Genomic DNA, 27,391 nt, shown 5'->3' with positions numbered 1-27,391 from the left:
GATGAGGATCTTCCCCTAGAGCCAACAGAGAAAGAAAGCTTTCCCTTGGAGATGGTACCCTGAATTTGGACTTACTAGCCTCCGAGGCTGTCAGAGAGTAAATTTCTCTTTGTTAAGACCATCCAACTCTGGTATTTCTGTTAAAGTAGTACTAGAAAACTAAGACAGGATTTGGTACCAGGAACGGGGTGCTGCTCTAACAGATACCTAAATTGTGGAAGCGGTCTTGAAACTGTGAATGGGTAGAAGGTGGAAGAGTTTTAAGATTGCCTGGAATGGAATGTTGCTGGAATTATGGACATCAAAGACAATTCTGGTAAGGATTCAGACGGAAGTGAGGAAAGCTGTTACGCTCTCCTGTTACACAGAGGGCAAAGAGCAGCAGCACACAAACAGCAGCAGCAGAACCAGGAGACCAGTACGAGACAGAGCTAGGAGCTGACCCACAAAGCGAGAGAGCTGAGTGCCTTTGAGCAGGAGGCTTCTTGGTGGAATGGGGTGTTTCCAGGCACTTATCAGTGGAGCTAGGCTTGCCGACCCATGGAGCAAGACAGCTGAGTGCCTTCTGGCCAAAGTTTACTAGCAGAGTGGGCTGTCTTCAGACACTTATTGGTGGAGTTAAAGAGCTTTGGAACACTTCCCCAGCAGTGCAGATGCGGTGGAGAGGCCCAAGGGGCCAAGAGGCCAAGAAACCAGGAAGCAGAAACTGAAGAGACAAGGAACACAGGAAGCAGAGCTGCCTCAGTCTCAAAGGGTATGGCCACGACCCCTGGGGTCTCAAAGGTTGGAGCTGCCACTCATACGGACTAGGAAAATGGGGCTGCCCAAAGCCAAGGGAACAGAGGTGCCATTCTAGTGGGCCTGGAAAGAAGAGCTGAAGCCCAGGGCTGAGAGGCCTCCACTCACAATCTGGAAACTGTGGGCAATACTTAGAGTCTGGAGGACAAGGCCATTGTGTAAATGGTTTCAGAGAACAGAGGATTATTTTCAAGCCTTTGGGGCTCAGGTAACGTGTTCTGCTAACTTGCTTGATGCCTGTTATTCCTCCTTTCCCTGCAATTTCTCCCATTTGTAATGGAAACGTCTGGCTTGTGCCTGTTCCACCATTGCACTCCGGAAGCAGGTAACTTGTATTCTCAATTTCATAGACGAAGAAGAATTTTTGGATTCTAGACTTGGAGTTGATTTAAGACTTGCTGTGATATGATGGGGTGAATGTGTTCTACATGTGGCAAGGATATGAATTTGGGAGGGGCCAAGGGGTGGAATGTTATGGATTGAATTGTGTCCTCCAAAAATGTGTGTCAACTTGGGCTAGTCCATGAGTCTCAGTATTGTGTGATTGCCCACCATTCTGCCATCTTATGTGATTTTCCTATGTGTTATAAATTCTACCTCTATAATGTTAATTAGGTGGGATTAGGGCAGTTACGTTAACAAGGCAGGACTCAATCTATAAGATTATGTTGTATTTTAAGTCAATCTCTTCTGAGATATAAAAGAGAGAAGCAAGCAGAGAGACACAGGGACCTCACTCCACCAAGAAAGAAGCACCACGAGCACAGTGCATCCTTTGGACATGGGGTTCCTGTACTAAGAAACTCCTCGACTGGGGAAAATTGATGACAAAGACCTTCCCCCAGAGCCGACAGAGAGAGAAAGCTTTCCCCTGGAGCTAACACCCTGAATTTGTACTTCTAGCTTCCTAGACTGTGAGAATAAATTTTTCTTCATTAAGGCCATCCACTTGTGGTATTTCTGTTATAGCAGCACTAGAAAACTAAGACAACGGCAGAGTATTAAAAAAAAGAGTATTATTGAATATTATTTCAACACTTTCAAACTTTTAAAATGCAAATTAAATATGCCTATTGAAACTATGGCTAGGGAAAATAACCAACATCCAATTATACTTAATAAAAACAAACATGATTTTTAAATTCTCTAATCCAACTTCAATAAAGAAACTTAACTGGACATTTAATATTTGCATTAACTTACCTGCATAAGCAACAATCCAACTATAAAAGCACTTCCCTGACAGTAACCAACCTCACGATCCACTAAAGAATATGCCTAAAAGGTAAAAAAAAAAAAAAAAAAAGTTCAAAATACTTTAACGTGGTATAATTTATATCCGCCTCCTCTAGAAATCTAATACTGGTGAAACTCATATATTAAAAGACCATTCCTTTTTTAGAAAAGCACTTGCTTGCTTGTTGTAGATAACCTTACAAATATTTTAAAAGCCAGTGTTTTATTACTAAAATTTTCTTTTGACAATTTCCTAACTGGAAATTGCCAGCTCTGAAGGACAAAAACAGAAAGGAATTTGGAGCCAGGAAATTAATGGAGCTTAAAAATCAAGTAAAATTTATACTGATAAAACTAGTGTAAAGTTAAAGCACTGGCAAGAATGGTTTAACAAGAAATCAGTATTTCACAGAGGTAGCTGGAAGGGAAAGAAGCTATGGGAAAAGACAATATGGAAGGAAAAATTACAATGGTACATACTTTTAGAGGCTATGATCTCTTAACAACGCTGGCCCCAGCAAGCAGAAACATTTGCTGACAGTGAGAACGCTGGCATGACAGGAAAAGGTTGCATCCCAGATTCTGCATCTCATAGAAGGTGAATTATTCACTTTCATAGAGGATCTCTAGTATAGTGATTTATAATTTATTTTATTTTGGCCAACTCATGCTGAATAACGTGGCAAACTTTCTAAACAGTTCTCCAAACTAGACAATAATGTTGCATCAGAATTTTTAATTCCTTCTTAAAATTATATAAGTAAAACTAAAAAGCAGAAATTACGCTAAAGGCAAATTTATTATCAAAGCAACTGATTACCACAGTGGGAGTTCATGCTTTATAATAGGAAAAGTTTAATTTCAACCTTTCAAAAGTTCATTTCATTTGGAAAAAAAAAACAAATAAGAACTTACCTTCATTACATTAAATAAAACCTCCTGTCCAAGGCTGTCTTTTTCCTTAAAAAAGTTATGTTCAGGATAAGTTCTAGCAATGTCCCTTCGGATCAATTTTTCACAAGGTGAGGTCATTTTCAAGAGTTCTGAATACTGATCCTTAATTGGCATACTCTGTGCACTGCATAAAAGCTGCCAGACTATTGCTCTAAAGTGGTGGGGTATCCCTTTACGGACAAGTTCCTAGAAATAAAAGTAAAAATTCTTAATAAATTATTAAAGTCTCCTACCATAAAAGTCTTATTGCAGGTTGAAGTGGAGGGAAGACTTTACCAAATTTATGATTCACAACGCTAGTATTATATATTTACAACAACCGTAGGGAACCTTTTAACCAAGGCTAAGATTTGGCCCTTGGATGTATCTTGTTCTGATCAGAGAGGCTGCAAAGTTGTGGATAAATTTTGGTAATTTCACTCAAGAGTGTGGCCTCCGAAGGTGTAAGGATTTGATAACCTGCAGAACTGTGAAGGATGGTACAGTACTCATGACCTTTCAAAGGCTATCGAAGCAAAAAGGGAAAATACTGATATTCAAGGATGTCACAGCTTCATTCTGAATCTGTAAAACTGGGGGAACTTAATTTCTAAAATACTTTTCAGCTATGTATTTCTACAATTTTAGGACCTCTGTAATAACTGATGAAGAGCCCTGGTGACACAGTGGTTAAGCACACAGCTGCTAACCAAAAGGTCAGTGATTCGAAACCTACCAGCCACTCCTTGGAAGAAAGATGTGGCAGTTCTACTGTATTCTATACGGTTGCTATGAGTCGGAATTGACTTGACAGCACCGATAGATAATAACTGACTTCTACTGAACAAAACTTCTGCAGGCACAAATAAATGAAAACATACAAATCAGGCCTTTTTATTAAAGAGCTTGGGAATTACAGAATTTGATGTTTTTTCCAATCCTTGAATTAATTATCTATTAATTCATGCCTGATATTCTTTGGGATGAAGGAAAGGACTTCAACAAAGAACATGAGTACCTTAACTTGCTTTTCCTTCTTTTTGCGCACATCTTCCCATTCATTAACAATTCTTCCCCAAAGAATCCAAGAATCTTCTTCGAGGTGGCTGAGGTTGCTAGAGGCTGATGAACTTGATACAAGAGAGGAGCCACTGTTTCTTCTTGACCCATTTACAGATCTTAAAGACTTGCTATCCGTCTCTAACAATCTAAAACATAATTAAAAATTGCTGAAGACCTCATCTTCTAGTGACACTAAATGAAGTAGCGATGATACGTCTCAGAATTTTGCTACAGCAATTTAGCCATTGTTTTAAAATATAGTTTTAATAATATGCATAATTTCAATAATTGTTAGTTGGCATCAATAAAATAACTGCTGTATTTTTTAACCTAAGCATAGCAGTTTCAAAATTTGAAATAGCAAATTGTGTTAAATATTTTAGTGCTATTAGCCCCATTATAATTTCCCTTCATCTTCATTAAAAATTCAAATTAGAAGAACCTTTCTGGTGAGAAAACTGGTTAGGAACACTGGTTTTTGCTTCGTGCTTCTAACATGTATTTAGAAGAGGTACAACAAATTCTATGGAATAATTAATCCTATCATATTCACAATGTGTTCAGGCTAAATAATGAGGCAGAGCCACACAAAGTACCCAAACTCCTTTTCCTTTTGCTTCACTCACATGTAACTTACCTGCCCAAACAAGTGTTTTATTTGGCACAAACAACATAAAACACCTGAATTATTACTAGTATTTTAAAATTAGACAATTTCATATATTTATGTATATACACACACACTTGTATTTCTTTATAATTCTGGATTCTCTTGAAAAATAAAAAATAGGGCAAAACTGGACCCATATTTCTTCACAACAACAACAGCGTGAAGCTGACTAGGGACTACTCCCTTTAAATGGGGAAGAACTTTAATCGACTTGGTCTCCACATTCCATTTTGTCTCCCCAGAGCTCAGGCAAACCAACAGCTGCTATTTATCATAGGGCATCCACTGTTAAACTGGGACCTCTTCCTTCTTAAAGTCCCTGTTGACATTTGATTTTACAACTCTGTTTTAGGCCTCTTCCTTATCTGTACAAAGAGGTTAAGATAATTTTAAAGATCCATGACTCTTCACAACATCAAGCCCATTATTTCTTTGACATCTGCATTGGCTATACAGGAAGGGTAGAAAATGTGGCTCTATCACTATAAAGATATAAATTATGCCATTGAAATAATAAGGTCCTAAAACATCTATTTGTACTTAAACATGGCTACTGCCTTTTTTTTTTTTTTTTTACTGCCTACTTCCAGTAACTCCTTTAGACAAAGTCATCTGCTCAGAATGCAAGAAATGCTCCCAATACTAACTTGTAAAATTTGAAAATAAAGAAAAGAAACATACGGACCAAATACTATTGATCAGATTATAGAATCACCCTTTGATAGTCAGACTTACATCCTTATTCATGTATTTATATCCTTGAGAACATTTAGCTCAATGCAAAATACATTAAATATTAACTGAAGAGAAATAAAATTAATACGGTCATATTAAAAATAAAACTTCTAAATCCCAGATATACAATATTCAATAACACAATAATATAAATTAAATCTGAATTTTACTCATGGGATAATTTAGTATATTTTCATAGCAACAATAGTTTAAAACTAAAATTTCTCAAATTTTGCTAGAAACATGAAAGTTTATAAAACACCTAATTAAAAGTCAACTATTTGCTATATAAGTAAATATTCTTCATTTCAAAAAAGGAATATTTTACTTTAATTCTCTTTTTTTCATAGATTTTATTTCAGGAAGCCTATAATATGCTATGCTACGCCTGCTAACCAAGAGGTCAGCAATTCAAATCCACCAGGCACCCCTTGGAAACTCTATGGGGCAGTTCTACTCTATCCTATAGGGTTGCTATGAGTCGGAATCAACTCAATGGCAGTGGGTTTGGTTTTGGGTTTTTATAACATACCTTATAGAAAAATTAACATACCTATATAAGTAACTTTCTACATAATTCTAAACCCTAAGAATTCTAAATAGAATAGAGAAATAAACTTTACTGAAATAATGAACCTGGAGCTAAGTAAAGGGGTCCCGGTAGTTCAGTAGTTAAAGCGCTCAATTGCTAACCAAAAAGTCAGCAGTTTAAAACTACCAGCAGCTCCAAGAGAGAAAGATGTGATAGTCTTACAGCTTTGGAAACCCTATGGGGTCACTATGAGTCAGAATCGACTTAACAACAGTGGGTTTTGGGGTGGGGGGGAGGTTGTACCTAAGTTCCCTATTCCACTTAAATATTCACTGAGTGCTTATTATATGCCAAATAATTAAGCAACATCATTTACTCTCAATAGAGAGGCATGTAGTTACAAGAAAATAATGGGGGGCAGGGCCCAGACAGCAGAGTAGTCGGACACTTCTGGTGATCCCTCCTATGACAAAGACCCCCAAAAAACAAGTAAAATGATTATATATAGGACAAGCTAGGAGCCCTGAACGTCAAATGCAAAGTTAGGAAATCAGACTGAGCAGCAGGGGGAAGGAGAGAAGGTTCAGAAGCAACAAGGAGTTCCCGGACCTGACTTGGTAGAAACCAGCACCCCTCAGGCACGATGCCCCGGAGCAACTACGGTGGGGCTGACGGTAGCACTAGGGACACGGTTTCCTCAAGGGGAGATGCAAGCTGCACAGTCTACTCACACCTCCAAAACCAGAGAACAGTCCTCTTGGCAAAAGCTAAGTACTTGCATTTATTTTACCATTCTCCCAGCCCCCAAGCCGACTTCAGTGACTGTCAATTTCCCTGTGCCTGAGACAGGTCCTGCTGCATGCCTTGAGCCATTCTCCTGAACTTGGAGAAGGAATAAATAAACAGTTGGGGGAAAATATATTCTGTCAGCTCCACTAAGCCGGGAAGCGAAGAACAGAAGCAGCTCCTGTCCAGGCACAAACAGTCTGTAGAGTTTGAAGACCTTTCACCCCTGCATGGACCTATGCAGGCCCAATGCAGGAGAGTATGCTTGAGATCTGACTTCAACTGTTTCAGCTGTGCAGTAGAGAGGTGGGTTTTTGATGTCTGACACTGCTTTGCCTATGAAAGAGGGACCTCACCTACCCACATGAGAGGCCTGAGGACTGCTGGCTCAACCCACGTCGCCTAGCTACCTGCGACAGGGGTCCAAGGATAAGGGGTGCTTCCCAGTCCTTACAACCAAAAGCATTGGGTGCCCATGGTCTGGCTGCAGAACCCACCCACCTGCACGGTCTAGGAAACAGAGATGTGCTTTCCTAACAGACACTCAGGGGATGGTTGTCAGCCCCCTGCCTTGTTCAGAGTGTCACCCCTGCTGCAACCAGGTACCTGTACCTACACCAATCATCCCTGCCCCACTAAGGCTGTAGGACAGAGCCTGTACCATACACTTCATGACCAACTACCTGGACACCTGAGCTGAATCCATACAAGAAAAGTGAATGGACTCCTAGGTTCATATACCTGGTAACAGCTCTAGCATCTGGTGACAGGATGTTAGAACTTCAAAGGAGCAAATAATCAAGCTAGCTCACTCAAGCAGCCTATTTGGGCATATCAAAACAAATCAAAGCAAGGAGCTAGGATACAGTAAACAAACATGAAATAAATTAATACAATAACTTATAGATGGCTTGGAGAAAACAGTCAGTATCAAATCACATAAAGAAGCTGACCATGATCGCTTCAACAAGCTCTAAGAACAAATAATCAAGGAATCTTCAGATGAAGATGTATTCCTGGAATTATCAGATGCTAAATATAGAAGATTAATATACAGAACTCTTCAAAGGATCAGGAAGGAGATCAGGCAAAATGCAGAACAAGCCAAGGAGCACACAGATAAAGCAGCAGAAGAAATTAAGAAGGTTATTCAAAAACATGATGAAAAATTTAAGAGGCCGCAAGAATCCACAGACAGAGAGCAATCAGAAATTCAGAAGATTAACAATAAAATTACAGAATTAGACAACTCAGTAGAAAGTCAGAGGAGCAGAACTGCGGAAATGGAAAGCAGAATTAGTGAGATTGAACACAAAACACTTGGCACCAACATATTCAAAGAAAAATCAAATAAAACAATTAAAAAAAAAAAAAAAAAGAAACCCTAAGAATCATGTTGGACTCTATCAAGAGAAATAACCTACAAGTCATTAGAGTACCGGAACAGCGAGGGATAACAGAAAATACAGAGAGAATTGTTGAAGATTTGTTGGCAAAAACTTCCCTGATATTGTGAAAGATGAGAAGATACCTATCCAGGATGCTCATCGAATCCCACATAATGCAGATCCCAAAAGAAAGTCACCAAGACACATCATAACCAAACTTGTCAACACCAAAGATAAAGAGCAGATAGGGATAAATGAAAAGTCACCTACAAAGGACAGTCAATAAGAGTAAGCTCAGGCTACTCAGCAGAAACCATGCAGGCAACAAGTCAGCGGGATGACTTACATGAAGCGTTGAAGGAAAAAAATTGACAAGCAAGAAGCATATATCCAGCAAAACTGTCTCTCAAATATGAAGGTGAAACTAGAATATTTCCTGGTAAACAAAAGGTTAGGGAATTTGTAAAAGCCAAACCAAAACTACAAGAAATACTAAAAAGAGCTCTCTGGCTAGAAAATCAATAATATCAGATATCAACCCAAGACCAGAACACAGGATAGAGCAACCAGAAGTCAACTCAGAGAGGGAAATCACACAAAAAAATCAAGACTATAAAAAATGCTCAAAACAGGGAAACAGCGATGTCATTATGTAAAAGATGACAACATTAAAACAATAAAGAGGGACTAAAAAATGGAATCACAGATCTTTCACACAGAGAGGACATCATGACATAAAGAGATAGAAGTTTGGTTTACATTTAGAAAAATAGGGGTAAAAATTAAGGTAACCACAAAGGAGACTAATGATCCTACACATCAAAATAAAAGAAAAATATAAAGACTCAGCAAAAACAAAATCAACAATGAATAAGACGAAAAGACAATATATAAACTACTCAGCACCAAAAATTAAGTAGAAAAAAGAAACTATCAACAACACCCAAAAAAAAGATTATCAAAATGACAGCACTAAACTTATAAAAATTATAACCTATCCTTAATTACGCTGAATGTAAATGGACTAAATGCACCAATAAAGAGACAGAGAGTGGCAGAATGGATTAAAAAAAACACGATCCGTGTATATGCTGCCTACAAGAGACACACCTTAGACTTAAAGACACAAACTAAAACTCAAAGGATGGAAAAAAATATATCGAGCAAACAGTCAAAAAAGAGCAGGAGTGTCAACATTAATTTCTGACAAAATAGACTAAAGTTAAAACCACAAAGAATAAGGAAGGACACTATACAAGGAGGATATAACCATATTAAATATTTACGCACCCAATGACAGGGCTTAAAGATACATAAAACAAACTCTAACAGCATTGAAAAGTGAGATAGACAGCTCCACAATAGCAGTAGATGTTAAGACACCACTTTCAGTGAAGGACAGAACACCCAGAAAGAAGCTCAATAAAGACACAGAAGATCTAAATGCCACAATCAACCAACTTGACCTCACAGACGTATACAGAACACTCCACCCAACAGTAGCTAAGTATACTTTCTTTTCCAACACACATGGAACATTCTCTAGAACAGACCACATATTAGGTCATAAAGCAAGCATTAATAGAATCCAAAATATAGAAATATTACAAAGCATCTTCTCTGATCACAAAGCCATAAAAGTAGAAATCAATAACAAAAAAAGCAGGGAAAAGAAATCAAACAATTGGAAACTGAACAACGGCTTCACTGGAGAGTTCTACCAAACTTTCAAAGAAGAGTTAACACCACTACTACTAAAGGTATTTCAGAGCATAGAAAAGGATGGAATACTCCCAAACTCATTCCTCGAAGCCAGCATATCCTAGATACCAAAGCCAGGTAAAGACACCAGAAAAAAAGAATATTACAGACCTATATCCCTTATGAACTTAGATGCAAAAATCCTCAACAAAATTCTAGCCAAGAGAATTCAACAATATACCAAAAAAAAAAAATTCACCATGACCAAGTAGGATTCACACCAGGGACGCAGAGATGGTTCAACATTAGAAAAGCAATCGATGTAATCCAGCATATAAATAAAACAAAACACAAGAACCACATGATCTTATCAATTGATGAAGAAAAGGCATTTTACAAAGTTCAATACCCATTCATGATAAAAAAAACTCTCAGCAAAATAGGAATAGAAGGAAAATTCCTCAACATAATAAAGGGCATTTATACAAAGCCAACAGCCAACATCATCCTAAATGGAGAGAGTCTGAAAGCATTCCCCTTGAGATGGGGAACCAGACAAGGACGCCCTTTATCACCACTCTTATTGAACATTGTGCTGGAGGTCCTAGCCAGAGCAATTAGGCTAGACAAAGAAATAAAGGGCATCCAGATTGGGAAGGAAGAAGTGAAAGTACCTCTATTTGCAGATGACATGATCTTACACATAGAAAACCCTAAAGAATCCTCAAGAAAACTACTGGAACTCATAGAAGCATTCAACAGAGCATCAGGATACAAGATAAACATACAAAAATCAGTTGAATTTCTCTACAGCAACTAAGAGAACCTCAAAGAGGAAATCACCAAATCAATACCATTTACAGTAGTCCCCAAGAAGATGAAATACTTAAGAATAAATCTTATCAGAAACATAAAAGACCTTTGCAAAGAAAACTACAAAACATTACTGTAAGAAACCGAGAGAGACCTATATACGTGGAAAAACATACCTTGCTCATGGATAGGAAGACTCAACATTGTAAAAATGTCTATTCTACCCAAAGCACTCTATAGATACAATGCAATTCCGATCCAAATTCCAACAACATTTTTTAATGAGATGGAGAAACAAATCACTAACTTCATATGGAAGGGAACAAGGTCTGAATAAATAAAGCATCACTGAAAATCACAAAGTGGGAGGCCTCACACTACCTTATTTTAGAACATTATACTGCCACAATAGTCAAAACAGCCTTACACTGGTATAAGCACAGATCACATAGACCAATGGAACAGAACTGAGAATCCAGATATAAATCCACCCACATATAAACAGCTGATATCTGACAAAGGCCAAACTCAGTTAAATGGGGAAAAGACAGTCTGTTTAACAAATGGTTCCGGCATAACTAGATATCCAACTGCAAAAAATGAAACAAGACCCACACCTCACACCATGCACAAAAACTAACTCAAAATGGATCAAAGACCTAGATATAAAATCTAAAATGATAAAGATCATGGAAGAAAAAATACGGACAATGCTAGGAGCCCTAATACATGGCATAAACAGCATACAAAACATTACTAACGATACACAACACCAGAAGAGAAACTAGATAACTGGGAGCTCCTAAACATCAAACACCTATGCTCATCTGAAGACTTCGTCGAAAGAGTAAAAAGATTTCCTACAGACTGGGAAAAAGTTTTTGGTTATGACAATTCCAATCAGTGTCTGATCTCTAAAATCTATATGATACTGCAAAAACTCAACAACAAAAAGACAAATAACCCAATTAAAAAATGAGCAAAGGATATGAACAGGTACTTCGCCACAGAAGAGATTCAGGCAGCTAACAGATACATGAGGAAATACAATCATTAGCCATTAGAGAAATGCAAATCAAAACTACAATGAGATACCATCTCAGTCCAACAAGGCTGGCACTAATCCAAAATAATAAATGTTGGAGAGGTCGTAGAGAGACTGGAACACTTATATACTGCTGGTGGGAATGTAAAATGGTATACCCACTTTGGAAATCAATTTGGCGCTTCCTTAAAAAGCTAGAAATAGAACTACCATATGAGCCAGCAATCCCACTCCTTGGGATATATCCTACAGAAGAGCCTTTACATGAACAGATATATGCACACCCATGTTCACTGCAGCACTGCTTACAATAGCAAAAAGATGGAAGCAACCAAGGTGCCCATCAATGGATGAATGGATAAATAAATTATGGCACGATATTACCCATTGTTAAAGCAATGAAGAATCCGTGAAACATTTCATAACATGGAGGAATCTGAAAGGAATTACGTTAAGTGAAATTAGTTGCAGAAGGACAAGTGTTATATGAGACCACTATTACAAGAACTCAAGAAATAGTTTAAACACAGAAGAATATATTCTTTGATGGTTATGAGGGTAGGGAGGGAGGAGGGAGAGGGTATTCACTAATTAGATACTAGACAAGAACTATTTTAGGTGAAGGGAAAGACAACACGCAATACAGGAGAGGTCAGCACAACTGGACTAAACCAAAAGCTAAGAAGTTTCCTGAATACAACCAAACACTTAGAGGGACAGAGTAGCAGGACGGGGGTCTGGGGACCACAGTTTCAGAGGACATCTAGGTCAACTGGCATAACAAAGTTTATTAAGAAAACATAACGCGTCCCACTTCGGTGAGTGGCGTCTGGGGACTTAAAAGCCAGCGAGCAGCCATCTAAGATGCATCAATTGGTCCCCAACCCACCTGGAGCAAAGGAGAATGAAGAATACCAAAGACACAAGGTAATTATGAGCCCAAGAGACAGAAAGGGCCACATGAATCAGAGACTACATCAGCCTGAAACGAGAAGAACTAGATGGTGCCTGGCTACAACTAATGACTGCCCTGACAGGGAACACAACAGAGACTCCCTGATAGAACAGGAGAGCAGTGGGATGCAGACCTGAAATTCTGTTAAAAAGACAAGACTTAATGGTCTCAGTGAGACTAGAGGGACCCCGGTGGTCATGGTTCCCAGACCTTCTGTAGCCCATGACTAGAACCATTGCCAAAACCATCTCCAGACAGGGATTGGACTGGACTATAAGATAGAAAATGATACTGGTGAGGAGTGGGCTTCTTGGCTCAAGTAGACACATGAGACTATGAGAAGGCAGAGGGGGACAGAAGCTGGCTGAATGGACACGGGGAATACAGGGTGGAAAGGAGTGTGCTGTCTCATTGCGGGAGAGCAACCAGGAGTACATAACCAAAACCCAGTGCTCTCGAGTCGATTCCGACTCATAGCAACCCTATAGGACAGAGTAGAACTGCCCCATAGAGTTTCCAAGGAGCACCTGGCAGATTCGAACTGCCGACCCTTTGGTTAGCAGCTGTAGCACTTAACCACTACACTACCAGGATTTCCAGGAGTACATAGCAAGGTATATATAGATTTTTATATGAGAGACTGACTTGATTTGTAAACTTTCACTTAAAGCACAATTTAAAAAAAAAATGGTATTTACTAAGCCAGACATAAATTTTGAGATATAATGGAAGTATAGATGAAAGAGTATCTCAACGGAAGGTTTTTAGAGAATTAGAAAGGTCTTGGAGATCACTGATTTGTAATTTATAAGATAAGCAGGAATGCTAAGTGAACTCATGACTAGACTAGAAAGGAAGGCTAAGCAGTTCACATTCAGAGGACATTGAAATGACATATACAAATACACGAGCTAAGAGAAATGTTTACCAATGAAATATCCCATGTAAAGACATTAAATTACCTCACACAATACACAAAAATGACCCAAAATGGATCAATGCACCTAAATATAAAAGCTAAAACTAGATAGCTCCTAAAAAAATTGAATATATTAAAAAGCACTGAACTGTACACTTTATATGAGTGAATTATAAGATAAATGAATTATACTCAATAAAGCTGTTACATATTTTCTAAAAAACAGGCAAAGCTTACCTAGAGTAATGGAAATTAGAGGAGTGGTCACATGGTGGGCTGCTGGGAAAGAAAATCTCCTGGGATGATGGGAATATTCTGGGATAGAAATTTTCTATGTCTTAATTGGCATGTGGGTTATACACGGGTGTATACATTTGTAAAAACTCAAACTGTATACTTAAGAAGTACACATTTCTCTGCATAAAAATAACAAATCAATTTTTTAAAGAAAAATTGTTCCTGGGTAATGGCACTAGAGGTAGTGAGAATAAGCTGAGAAATCACTGCTTTTTATTATGTTTAAGCCCTTCAGAATTTTTTTTAATTATGAAAATTACTTTGTAAAAAATTATTCTTGATACATTAAGTGTATCTATTTTGTAAAGAAAGTTAGCGATGAACATTACTTCATTTCTGCCCTTTTCAAATTTGTTGGTCATTCTAGTAAATTTTAGAATTTTCTAAAGAAAAGCTTTGTTGTTGTTAGGTGCCATCAAGTCAGTCCAATGCAGAGCAACCCTATATACAACAGAACAAAACACTGCTTCGTCCAGCACCATCCTCACAATTGTTGCTCTGCTTGAGCCTACTGCTGCAGCCATGGTGTCAATCCATCTCATTGAGGGCCTTCTTCTTTTCCACTGATCCTCTACTTTATGAAGCATGATGTCCTTCTCCAGGGACTGGTCCCTCCTGATAACATGTCCAAAGTACGTGACACAAAGTCCCACCATCCTTGCTTCTAAGGGGCATTCTGGTTGTACTTCCAAGACAGATTTGTTCAGTCTTCTGACAGTCCATGGTATATTCAATATTCTTTGCCAACATCACAATTCAAAGGTGTCAACTCTTCTTCAGTCTTTCTTATTCACTGCCCAGCTTTCACAGGCATATGAGACAACTGAAAATACCACGGCTTGGGTCAGGCACACCTTAGTCCTCAAAGTGACTGCCTTGCTTTTTAACACTTTAAAGAGGTCTTTTGCAGCAGATGTGCCCAATGCAATATATCCTTTGAAAATGTTGAGAGAAAAACTTTAGAATTTTTTTGATTGCCATTGGTATAATAAAGTGTCCTTCTGTCTGGGAGAGTTGGAGTATTTTCCAGAACACTTGAATTGAAACTATAAAGTCTCTCTCCATTGAGCTATGTAGTCATGGCATGCAAGAAAAGAATTTAGATATTCTTCAGGAATACTAACCAAAAGGTCAGCAGTTCAAATCCACCAGGTGCTCCTCGGAAACTCTATGAGGCAGTTCTACCCCGTCCTATAGGGTCACTGTGAGTCGGAATCAACTCGACAGCAATAGGTTTTTTGGTTTGTTGTTTTTTTTTTTTTTTGGTTTTAGGACTACAAAAACTATGTAGAATACATAGTTCAGAATCACACGCTTTTACTCCTTACTGCTAAAAGCAGTGGTGAAACAACTAAGGCAGGCTCCTAAACAGGTTACCACCTAGCGCCAATATATAGTCCATCCTCATTATTCACACATTCCGTATTTTCAAACTGGCCTACTCGCTAAAATTTATTTTTAACCCCCAAATCAATACGTGTGGCACTTTTGGAGTCATTTGCACACATGCCTAGAGCAGTGAAAAAAGAAAAATTTGAGTCACCTGATGCGCACATTTCCAGCTGAGGTCAAACAAGGCAGTGCTCTGCCTTATTCTTTCAGCTCCCAGACTGTAAATAAGTGTCCTTTCCATAGTCTATTTGGGTCTGCATCATATATTTTGTTCACATTTTTTGTGCTTTCTGTTAAGAAATGTTGCTGTTTAAAAGGCCTCAAGCATAGTGCTGAAGTGCTGCCTAGTGTTTAAGCACAAGAAGGCTGTCATCTGCCTTAAAAAGAAAATGTGTGTGTCAGATAAGATTTGCTCAGGTATGAGTTATAGTGCTATTGGCTGTGAGTTCCGTGTTAGTGAATCAACAATACATATTAAATAAAGTGTCTTTAAACAGAAACATGCATACAACAAAGTTATATATTAAAGGCTCATTGAAACCTAACCCTGTACTTCCCCTGGAGCAATGGTTCAGTATTTACTAATTCAGTGTTCAGGTAACTATAGAACGTACCTACCAAGAAAAATGAGTATCTGCTGTAATTAAAATACTGTGATGGTAGTAGTGGAGCAGTGGTTGTGCCTGAAAAAGTCAACAATTTCCAAAGACTTGAGCCTGGCAAGTGGTAAAATGGTAAGACAGCATTACTCATAGGTCTGTGGGTAACTATCTATTAAATATATTCACTTATTTTTCTCTTCCGAGATGACATGGGTTCACTGCCCTGGATGGATTTATTGCAGAAGAGGAAATAACTCTACACCCCTTCCCCCCAACTAAATTCTTTATGACTAATACAAGAAGAATCTTACCAGGTTAAAGAAAAAGAATAGTGACAGCACAAAAAGTTAACCACTTGGCTGCTAACTGAAAGGTTGACAGCTCAAACCTACCCAGCAGTTTCACGAGAGAAAAGACCCAGAGAACTGCTTCCATAAGATTACAGCCAAAAAACCCTATGGGACAGTTCTACTCTGTCACATGGGGTCCCTATGAGTCAGAATCCACTCACTGGCACCTCATAACAACGTAATCAATGGCATATCCCATACGTTTGTATGGCCTCCTGGACTTTTTTTTTTTTTTTTCCCTGCCACTGCTATACAATAATTCACAGGCCTAGATTTGTTGATCCCCCAAGAGTGCTGCCAGGCTAAGACACCAGAAGGTGGATCTCTATTAACTGGGGAACACACAATCCTCAATCACCTAGCTGGGCAACTCCAAGTTTCTCACAGGGGAGCGCCAGCTCTAAGACCTGTAATTCAAAATGGCTACAGCCCCACAGCAACTGAGGTGAGGGTGCTGAAATCAACCTTTTGGACTTCAACAGTATCAAAGACGGAGAAAGTCTAAGATTGGCCGCTACCAGACCCCAGTAAACTTGGCATTGAGAAAGCATTTCCGGTTCCCTAATGGAAGGACAGGGGAATAACTAAAAAGGGAGAATTCCAACAGAGACTAGCCCGGGTCTCATCTTAGAGAGATGAACTTCACTATAGCTTTGCTACTGAGAATCAAACCTTCTCCTCACCAAGGGGACTCCTAACTAAGGAAAATGGCAGAGTGTACACTTCCTGATGGCCATTTACGAGAGAAAAGAGTAGCTTGTGTGTGACAGCATGTATGTAATAAAGATCAAAGAAAAAGCCCCTCTGTTCACAATACTATGATTAAAAATTAGAACAGAAGGGAGGAAAAAGAATGCGTTCTCTATTGAGTATCTGGAGTTTGAAGTACATGGAAGCATCATGTAGATAATAAGCAGAGCAAAACCAAAGCTAAACCCGCTGCTGTCGAGTTGATTCTGACCCATAGCGACCCTATAGGGCAGAGTAGAACTGCCCCACAGAGTTTCTAGGGGGCGCCTGGCAGATTCGAACTGCTGATCTTTTGGTTAGCAGCCATAGCACTTAACCACTACACCACCAGGGTTTCACAGCAGGTAGGTGAAAACAAGTCTGGAGGAGGTCAGGAGAGGTAAAGACTACAAACAGGAATTTCATCATTTGTGAACCAAACCCCCATTGTTGTCTGGTCAATTCCAACTCACAGCAACCTTATAGGACAGAGTAAAACTGCCCCATAGGATTTCCAAGAAGCAGCCAGTGGATTCCAACTGCCAAGCTTTCAGTTAGCAGCGAAGCTCTTAACCACTGCACCACCAGGGCTTCAATTTGTGGATGCTGGATATGAAATCTTTTGACTATCTTAAATTACATAACTCAGCATAATGTTTTCCTATGGATACTAAGACTAAGAAAGCAGGCTGGGGATATTATGTGGCTAATAAAAATGATGACATAGATCTATGTTTACCAACGTGCAAAGACAAACTACAGCATACTTGAGGGAAAAATGCAAGCTCCTGAACAACATACATTGTAAGATACTATTTTAAGTAAACTATAATTATACAGGCATGCAGAGATATCTAAAAGGAAGTTTAACCAAATGTTAACTTTGATTATCTCTGAGTTGTTGGGTTTTAAGTTATTTTACTTTTTTCTTTGTATTTTTCTGTTACGTTTGAAATTGCTAGATAAGTATCATTTTTAGAAAAAACAAATTAAAGGCTATAAAAATATATCTACAAAAAAAGAAAGCAGGCAGCAGGTCACCATGACAGTTGGTAATTTTTAAACTGCTCAGGTGATTTATAAATAACTAAGGAAAGATCTTAGCTGTATAAGGGAAAAAAACTCTATATGAGAAAAACACCTAAAGAGCTAAAAAGGCTGGCACTTAGAAAACCTGATTGCAGAGGGAGCAACTGTTCAAACAAGGGGTTCAAACACCTCTTGTAAATGCAACACCAAAGAAACAGGATATGAATGAGCTGAGAGAAAGAGAGCAACTTGCTAGCTAAGAAAAAGGCAACTCAGGAGTAACAAACTACTTGCCTGACTCAGAGGAGAGTCACACCCCTTCACATCAACATCGTCAAGCACAAGTTCATGTCTCAGAGCAACAGAAATAAAGAGGGGAGAATTAAGAGAAAACACAAAGAATCGACACTGGAAACATACTGCAGAGACAACTCAGAAGATTAGTGTCTAAATGACAGACATCTCTCCAGCTCTGGAAGCACAGGCCCTTTTCTCTTTGTTTCTTTAAAATAAGGTCTTAGAGAAGGTGAGTGCATGAGGTTTACAGCCCCCTCCCAAATATTCTGACCAGAAACGGACAGTTTTAAGATTACTTTATATAGACATTCCAAAGCATATAACAGAGACAGGCCTAGCAGAGTTAACTTTTCAGACTTCTAATTTAAAGAGTCTATCCAAAGCTAAGCTAGTTGGCAAAGAAAACTTAGTACCATCAATTCTTTTAATTAATTATATCATCAATTTCCTTAGGAAATCAGACAACTGATAAAAAAAAAAAAAATTTAACCTTCAATGAAAAGAAAAAGTATAGAAGACCTAAAGGCCTTTCCTATGTTTAAAACACATGAATTTTTACACAGACTTGAAAATATCTATTTTTCCTGGAGGCTTTTTGCTTCCTTATTATTCATGGCTGTGTTATGGAGAGCATCTTCATGAAAACTGAAGTACTGCTGTGATGGTAAAACTATAAACATAAGATGAACAATAAAAACATAATACAAGTCACCTATGTAATTTTAAATATTCTAGTAAATACATTAAAAAGTAAAAAAGAAACAAGTGAAAATAATGTAATAATTTATTTTATCAAATACAGTCAAATTAGTATTTTAAAATGTAATCAGTATTTTAAAAATTAATGATATTTCTTTTTTTTCAAACCAAGGCTTTGAAATCTGGCGTATATTTTATTCTTATAGTATGTTTTGATTCAGACCAGCCACATTTCAAGTAAATAATTGCCATATATGGTGGTTTTAGAGCTACACTGACTAGTATGGTAATAGTGCAGGGAAATCACAAAGACATGCAAATTAAGTTTCCAAAGATTCCCACTTACCACGTTAATAAAATAAACACAATTTAGTTTAAAAGAACTCTTTCATTTTGTCATCCTTACCTCTCACCCTAAAAATCTGCTAAAAAGCAAAATCTGATTCCAAATAGCAGAATGCAAAAGGAAAATACAGTTGCAACACCAAACCTTAAGTCACACAAATACTGGCCAGTTCAAAATTTAAATTAGCATCATTTCCTTTCTTAATTAAAATGCATTGCTATTAGACTTGAATCTTACCTCCTTAAATTCATCTCTGCCGAAGACTTTGTATTTTCAAGATGAAAAGAAAAGGACATTAACACATGGGGGGAAGCTGTCTCATTGCAACACTAAGGCTAATCATTAACTTTCATCAAACAGATCTTTGACACTGCATTGAACCATTTCTTATCTTTCTAGGGTTGCTACACATACTCATTTTAAAGAGGGATAGCTGCAGTAAAGCTATGGGAAGAAAAATAGTTTTTAAAATAAAGTTTGATATTTCATGTTTTAATTTTCTAAAATATTGCCATTTGTATACTTTCTGAATAAGTCATTGGTCTTGAAAATTCTATCATGTGATCTCCAGCATCATTTCTATCACCAAGGCCGTATTTTCCAACTATCAATCCTTATTTGTTTCGAACTTTCACATTCCAATCACTAGTAATTATCAACGCTTCTTGACTGCATGTGTGATAATTTCAGACTGCAGAAGTCAGTAAAAATTTTCAATTTCCTCATCTTTGGCATTAGCAGTTGCTGCATAAATTTGAATAATAATCATATTAACTGGTCTTCCTTCTAGGCATATAGATATTATCCTATCAGACAGTGTTGCACTTCAGGGCAAATCTTGAAATGTTCTTTTTGACAATGAATGCAACTCTATTCCTCTTCAATCTGTCACTCCCAGCATAGTAGACCACATGATTCTGATTCAAAATGGCAATACCAGTCCATTTCAGTTCACTAATGCCTAGGATATTGAACTTTATGCATTCCATTTCATTTGGGACGACTTCCAATTTTCCTAGATTCATACTTCCTATGTTCCACATTCCAAATATTAACAGATGTTTGAAGCTGCTTCTTTCTGATTTTGAGTCATGCATTTTTTCAACAACACAAACAGCCACTACACACATGAACCTCACCAGATGGAAAACTCGGGAATCAAATTGACTACATTTGTGGAAAGAGATGATGGAAAAGCTTAATATCATCTACCAGAACAAGGCCAGGGGCCAACTGTAGAACAGACCATCAACTGCTCATATGCAAGCTCAAGGTGAAGCTGAAGAAAATTAAAACAAGTCCACGAGAACCAAAATATGGCTTTGAGTATATCTCACCTGAATTTGGGACTATCTCAAGAATAGAGATGCACTGAACACTAATGACCAAAGATCAGACAAGTTGTGGGAAGACATCAATGACATCATCAGTGAAGAAAGCAAAACATTATTAAAAAGACAGAAATGAAAGAAAAGGCCAAAATGGATGTCAGAATAGACTCTGAAACTTGCCCCTGCTAGTTAAAGCAAATGGAAGAAATGATGAAGTAAAAGAACCGAACAGAAGATTTGAAAGGGCAGTTCAAGAAGACAAAGTAAAATATTAGAATGAAATGTGCAAAACCCTGGAGTTAAAAAACCAAAAGGGAAGAACATACTCAGCATTTCTCAAGATGAAAGAACTGAAGAAAAACTTCGAGCCTCGAGTTGCAATACTGAAGGATTCCATGGGCAAAATACTGAATGGCACAGGAAGCATCAAAAGAAGATGGGAGGAATACACAGAATCACTGTACCAAAAAGAATTGGTCGATCTTCAACCACTTCAGGAGACAGCATATGATCAAGAACCGATGGTACTAAAGGAAGAAATCAAGCTGCACTGCAGGCATTGGCGAAAAACAAGGCTCCAGGAATTGATGGAATACCAACTGAGATGTTTCAACAAACAGATGCAGCATTGGAGGTACTCACTCATCTATACCAAGAAATTTGGAAGACAGCTAACTGGCCAACTGACTGGAAGAGATCAGTATATGTGCCCACTCCAAAGAAAGGTGATCCAACAGAATGTAGAAATTATCGAACAGTATCATTAATGTCACACACAAGTAAAATTTTGCTGAAGATCATTCAAAAGTGGTTGCAGCAGTACTTCAAAAAGGGAACTGTCAGAAATTCAAGCTGGGTTTAGAAGAGGACGCGGAACAAGGGATATCACTGCTGATGTCAGATGAATCTTGGCTGAAAGCAGAGAATACCAGAAAGATATTTACCTGTGTTTTATTGACTATGCAAAGACATTCAACTGTGTGGGTCATAACAAATTATGGGTAACACTGCAAAGAATGGGAACTCCAGAACACTTAATTGTGCTCATGAGCAACTTATACATAGACCAAGAAGCAGTCATTCGAACAGAGCAAGAGGATACTACTGCATGGTTTAAAATCAAGAAAGGTGTGTTTCAGGGTTGTATGCTTTCACCGTACTTATTCAATCTGTATGCTGAGCAAATACTCCAAGAGGCTGGGCTGTATGAAGAAGAAAAGGGCATCAGGATTGGAGGAAGACTCATTAACAACCTGCATTATGCAGATGACACAACCTTCCTTGCTGAAAGTGAAGAGGACTTGAAGCACTTACTAATGCAAAGACTACGGCCTTCAGTATAGATTACGCCTCAACATAAAGAAAACAAAAATCCTCCCAACTGAACCAATAAACAGCAGCATGATAAATGGAGAAAATACTGAAGTTGTCAAGGATTTCATTTTATTTGAATTTGCAATCAACATCCACGGAAGCAGCAGTCAGAAAATTAAACGATGGATTGCATTGGGCAAATCTCTGGCAAAAGATCTTTTTAAAGTGCTAAAAACCAAAGATGTCACTCTGAAGACTAAGGTGCACCTGACCCAAGCCATGGTATTTTCAATCGCTTCATATGTATGCAAAGGCAGAAAATGAATAAGGAAGACTGAAGAAGACCCGATGCTTTTCAATTACGGTGTTGGCGAAGAATATTAAATATACCATGGACTTCAGAAGAACAAACAAATCTGTCTCGGAGGAAGTACAGCTACAGTGCTCCTTAGAAGTGAGGATGCAAGACTTCATCTCACGGACTTTGGACATGTTATCAGGAGGAACCAATCCTGGAGGTGGACATCATGTTTCGTAACGCAGAAAGCCTGTGAAAAAGAGGAAGACCCTCCACGAGATGGATTGACACAGTGGCTGCAACAATGGGCTGAAACATAACAATGATTGTGATGATGGCACAGGATCGGGTAGTGTTTCTTTCTGTTGTACACTGGGTTGCTATGAGTTGGAACTGACTGGACAGCACCTAACAACAACACACTTTCTGAATCAAACAGAGTTAAGGAACATAATCAGAAACTTGTCTACATTTGGAAAAGGGAAAAATAAATCCTATATAAAAGCAAAGACGCCATTATGCTACAAGTGGTAACTATGTCTCATGATTTTTACTTTAGATATGCAACTTACATACACAAACCACAGAATTGGTCAGAAAAATTATTCTTCTTACAAATTTTCCCGACTTAATGTTGGTGGGGAATGGTAGGGCAGAATGGGGGAAGAGAGCTGGATCATAATGTTTGTCACTTTATTATTACTTTTTTTTTTTTTTAATAAAATCAAAGGGGTGTGTTTTTCTACTAGGATTTTTCCCCTAAGGCAAAACAAGATGCTGGGACATCCACCCATTCTCTACACAAAAATCCTTCCAAGGATTCTGGATTTTAATGTTTTAATGGTTTAACCTTCTACTCCTACTGTTTCTTCCAATTCTTACTTGTCAAACATCTCTTTTCTGAACATCTTTCAATAGTTCTGGTAATTATTCTCTAATTCTTAATGTATACATAAAGCATATATGCTATTCAGGAGTGAACTGTGAATTAATTAGGACAAGTGCATCTCACCCACAATAATCTTTAGTATAAAAACCAGTTGCCACTGAGTACATTCCAACTCACCGTGATCCCATGTGTGTCAGAGGAGAACAAGTGTGCTCCACAGGATTTTCAATGGCTAATTTTTTAGAGGTAGACTGGCAGCCTTTTTTCAAGGCCCCTCGGGGTGCACACGAACATCAACCTTTTGGTTAGCAGCAAACAGTTTAACCATTTGCACCACTCAGGGACTCCATCTTTAATATGGTGCTATGCATACAATAGGAGCCCTGGTGGCACAGTGGTTAACAGCTACAGCTGCTAACCAAAAGGTCAGTAGTTCGAAGCCACCAGCTGCTCCTTGGAAACCCTATGCGGCAGTTCTACTCTGTCTTATAGAGTCACTATGTCGGAATCGATCCGACAGCAAAGGGGTTTTTTTATGTATACAATGCTGTGTATATTTTAGTTGAAGGAGCCCTGGTTAGCCTCAGCTACTAACCAAAAGGATCAGTGGTTCAAATCCACCAGCCACTCTCGTATGAGAAAGATGTGGCAATCTGCTTCCATAAAGATTGTTGTTGTTGTTAGGCGCTGGCGAGTTGGTTCCAACTCATACCAACCCTATGTACAGCAGAACGAAAGGCTACCTACCTGGTCCTGTGCCAACCTCACGATCATTGCTATGTTTGAGCTTACTGTCGCAGCCACTGTGTCAATCCATCTTATTGAGGGTGCTCCTTTTTTTTCACAGATCCTCTACTTTACCAAGCATGTCCTTCTCCAAGGACTGGTCCCTCCTGATAACACATCCTTGGAAACGCTATGGGGCAGTTCTGCTCTGTCCTATAGGGTCACTATGAGTCAAAATCAACGCGACAACAACAGATTAGTTACAAAGACCCATTGTTGTCACTCGATTCCAGCGAATACACCCTACAGGATAGAGCAGAACTGCCCCATAGGGTTCCAAGGAGCAGCTGGTGGATTCAAACTGCCAACCTTTTGGTTATCAGCCATAGCTCTTAACCACCGCAATGCCAGGGCTCAGATGAGTTAGTAGTTATATTTTAGTTGCACAAAAATTACTGATCATGACCATAAAAATAAATTTAATCTTGGTCATTTACAAAATCAGCAACAAAAGGTATATTTTGTGCAAACTATTTTATCCATATAACGACCAACTCAAAACCTATAAATCCTTTGTACCTTTCGGCATTATCTGTAACTGCTTTATTTTGCCAGCCCTGTCCCAGCTTCATATTCCACTAACTCTCCCACTCCATGCCTCCTTTTGTGCTATTTAATAGCCCCTGTCATTTTCTCTCCTCTTCTCTAAGGATCTATGTGCTCATAAGAGCCTTCACACAACCTGGCATCCTACTTTACTCTTCCAGGGGTTTCATCTTATTCAAAAAAACTTTGCCAGTTTATGTATTATGCTAGAGAACTATCTCCTCCCCAAACCTCTAACAAAAGATTTTACTCAAAATCTTTCAAATGGAGTAAACAAAGGGGCAAAAAAAAAGTTAAAATAAATTCTATATATACATTAAACCCACAGAAAGTTATCATATGGTACACCCAGCTTTCTACTTCACCCATCAAATGCTGAGAGCCAAAGAAAATCCTTTAAAAGTACTTTCTAGAAATGACCATCAGAAAAGGTTAATTTCTACCACCAGGTTAGTATGGGCTGATAATATTAGGTCTTCTTCTATTACAGCTCATTTGGGCCTGGCTCAAAATCCCTAGCTCCTAAATTCGTTTTCCAGGGAATTTCTTTCATGCCTCAGCTTTCTGTCTCCATCTCAAGAATAGTAAGGGACTAAGCCTGTGGACAGGTCTTTGTAAAGTAGAAATTTCAATAATTACCTCAGGAGTAAATTTTTTTAAAAGCTGGGCAGCAGTAGTTTATATACTATTAGCTCCTAAATTTAATTATCAAATAACATAAATTCATTTTTCTAATTTTATTCAAACTTCTTCCCCAATGCAAAGAAAAATAACCTTATAAAAAATTATTTCATTCTAGCAAAATGGAGTAACAGGGACAAGATTTAGCCTCATGCCTGAAACAACCAAAAAAGAACAGATAAAATAAATGACAAGAAAGGTTTTCAAGGCTTTGGACAACAGGCAACAATGGACAGCAAAAATTCCTGAGACTCAGGAAGTAAGATAAGCACTATGACTGCCAGCTTATCTGCCTTGAGAGAGTTTCTAAGCGCCAGCACATGTAGGGAGCGCTCAGGCTCAAAGCCAACTGTACTCCCTGAGTTGAGGAGAAGGAGCTGAGGGTCTGGGGAGACAAAGGCCACTGGAGTTCACAGAGTTCCAGAGAGGAAAGAACTATACAGATAAAGATCTACAGAGATTAGCAGAGGATCTCCAACAAGTATTCAGCAGGTAATAGATGAGCACATTCGTATAGAGAAACTCACCAAACCCAGACAAAAAAAACTCATAAAAAGATTACAAGAAACAGATCCCAGCATTCACACAGGGCCAAAAACTGTACCTGTCGCCATCAGCTAGGCTAAAAACCTCATGTTTCAAGGGATATTGGGTAGAGTACACAAAATGCTCTTGCCTCAGTAGGGAGGAACAACACCCCTAGACTGTGCACTACTCCAAAGCAAACTCTGGAGCAAACTGTTTCCAAGTATCTTAACTGAATTCCAGAATAAGGCTCAAGGATATTTACAAAAAAAAAAATATCTAAACCCAACAGGATAAAATTCATAATGTTTGGCATCCAATCAAAAATTATCAGGCATGAAAAAACGCAGGAAAATATAACCAATAACGAGGAGAAAAAAATCAATCAAAAGCAACCCAGTATTAGAAGGAGAGTCAGGAATAGGAGGAAGAAACAGAATGTGTGGCTAATCGCCTCTATAAACCACTACCCCTTTCCCATGGGACCAAAAGAATTGGATGGTGCCTGGCTACCATTACTGAACGTTTTGATAAAGACTCTATAGAAGAATCCTGATCAAAAGGGAGAAAATGCAGAGCAGAATTTCAAATTCTTATGGAATCCAGACTTTCTTAAGCCATGGGGGCTGGATGAATCCCTGAAACTATTGCCCTGAAATAATCTTTAAACTCTAAACCTTAAACCAAAAATATTCCTTGAAGTTGTCTTAAAACCAACCGATAGTTTAGCTTAATCAGTCAAGAATGTCTGCCTTGAGCACTGTGCTCTTTTAAAATTTATCTATATGGAATCAAATTGATAACTGCAACTTAAAAGATTCGAAGGGGGCAGGGAGTTTATGTTAATGGTGGAAGAGCAACTTGGAAAAGGAAGGTGAGAATGCACAAACTGGAAGAATATAATAAATGTCACTAAATTATATATGTAGAGACTGCTGAATTGGTGTATGTTCTCAACAACAACAAAAAAATCAGAAAAAAAGTAAATTAGCAAATGAAAAAAAAACTAGTATTGCCTCAAATGTTAAAATTACCAAAGCCATTAAAAATTATTTTAATTGTATTTCTTATGTTCAAAAAGTAGAGACATACAAAAAAAGTACACAACTCCAATCTCTACATATGAAACTACAATATGAGAGGTAAAAAATACATTAGATGGGATTAACAACAAATTAGACATGGCCAAAGACAGTATTAGTAAACATAGCATAGCAATAGCAACTATCCAAAAAGGAATTTTAAAAATGAGCACAGCATCAGTGAGCTCCGGAACAACTTTAAAAGGAATAATATTTGTGGAACTGGAATCCCTGGAGAAAAGGAAAGAAAGGAACAAAAAAATTTTTAGACAAATAATGGCTTAAGTTTTTCCAAATTTGATTTAAAAAATCTACAATAAGCTCAATAAATCTCAAATAGAAGAAAACTACATTAAAATTTTTTTTTTTTTTTACATTAAGGTACCACAAAATCAAGTTGTTTAAAAGCAGTGTTAAAGAGACAATATTAAGAGAAGACAGCGAAAAAAAGACATACAGAGAAACAAAGGTAAGTAACACATCAGATTTCTCATTGAAAACAATGTAAGAGAAAAGCCAATGAGCAACAGCATTAAAGTACTGAAGACAAAAAACAAAACGCTTTCAGCCTAGAATTCTATACCCAGAGAAAGTATCTTAAAAAAAAAAAAAAAGACAAAATAAA

General features: G+C 38.0%; 1 protein-coding gene and 1 long non-coding RNA gene across 12 annotated transcripts in view; one reads left to right on the top strand and one right to left on the bottom strand.

Annotated features, from left to right (window-relative positions):
- EVI5 (ecotropic viral integration site 5) overlaps positions 1-27,391 on the bottom strand; it is a 267,245-nt gene that overhangs the window by 166,662 nt on the left and 73,192 nt on the right. For all 11 annotated transcript variants that reach the window (XM_023558405.2, XM_010598105.3, XM_064282266.1 and 8 more), the window contains 3 exons: positions 3,986-4,175; positions 2,950-3,174; positions 2,002-2,076 (listed from right to left, as the gene is read on the bottom strand). In XM_023558405.2, the coding sequence (XP_023414173.1) occupies positions 2,002-2,076; positions 2,950-3,174; positions 3,986-4,175 (490 nt within the window). The remainder of the gene's footprint in view (positions 1-2,001; positions 2,077-2,949; positions 3,175-3,985; positions 4,176-27,391) is intronic.
- On the top strand, positions 3-27,391 carry LOC135230760 (uncharacterized). The gene is made up of 3 exons (XR_010321462.1): positions 3-1,006; positions 3,616-3,683; positions 27,148-27,391. It is a non-coding gene; the product is annotated as an uncharacterized LOC135230760 (long non-coding RNA).

Source organism: Loxodonta africana, chromosome 3 (genome assembly GCF_030014295.1).
Source record: "Loxodonta africana isolate mLoxAfr1 chromosome 3, mLoxAfr1.hap2, whole genome shotgun sequence".
Lineage (NCBI taxonomy): Eukaryota > Metazoa > Chordata > Mammalia > Proboscidea > Elephantidae > Loxodonta > Loxodonta africana.
The sequence above is the reverse complement of the archived record's forward strand: the minus strand, read 5'-3'. Positions and strand labels throughout refer to the sequence as shown.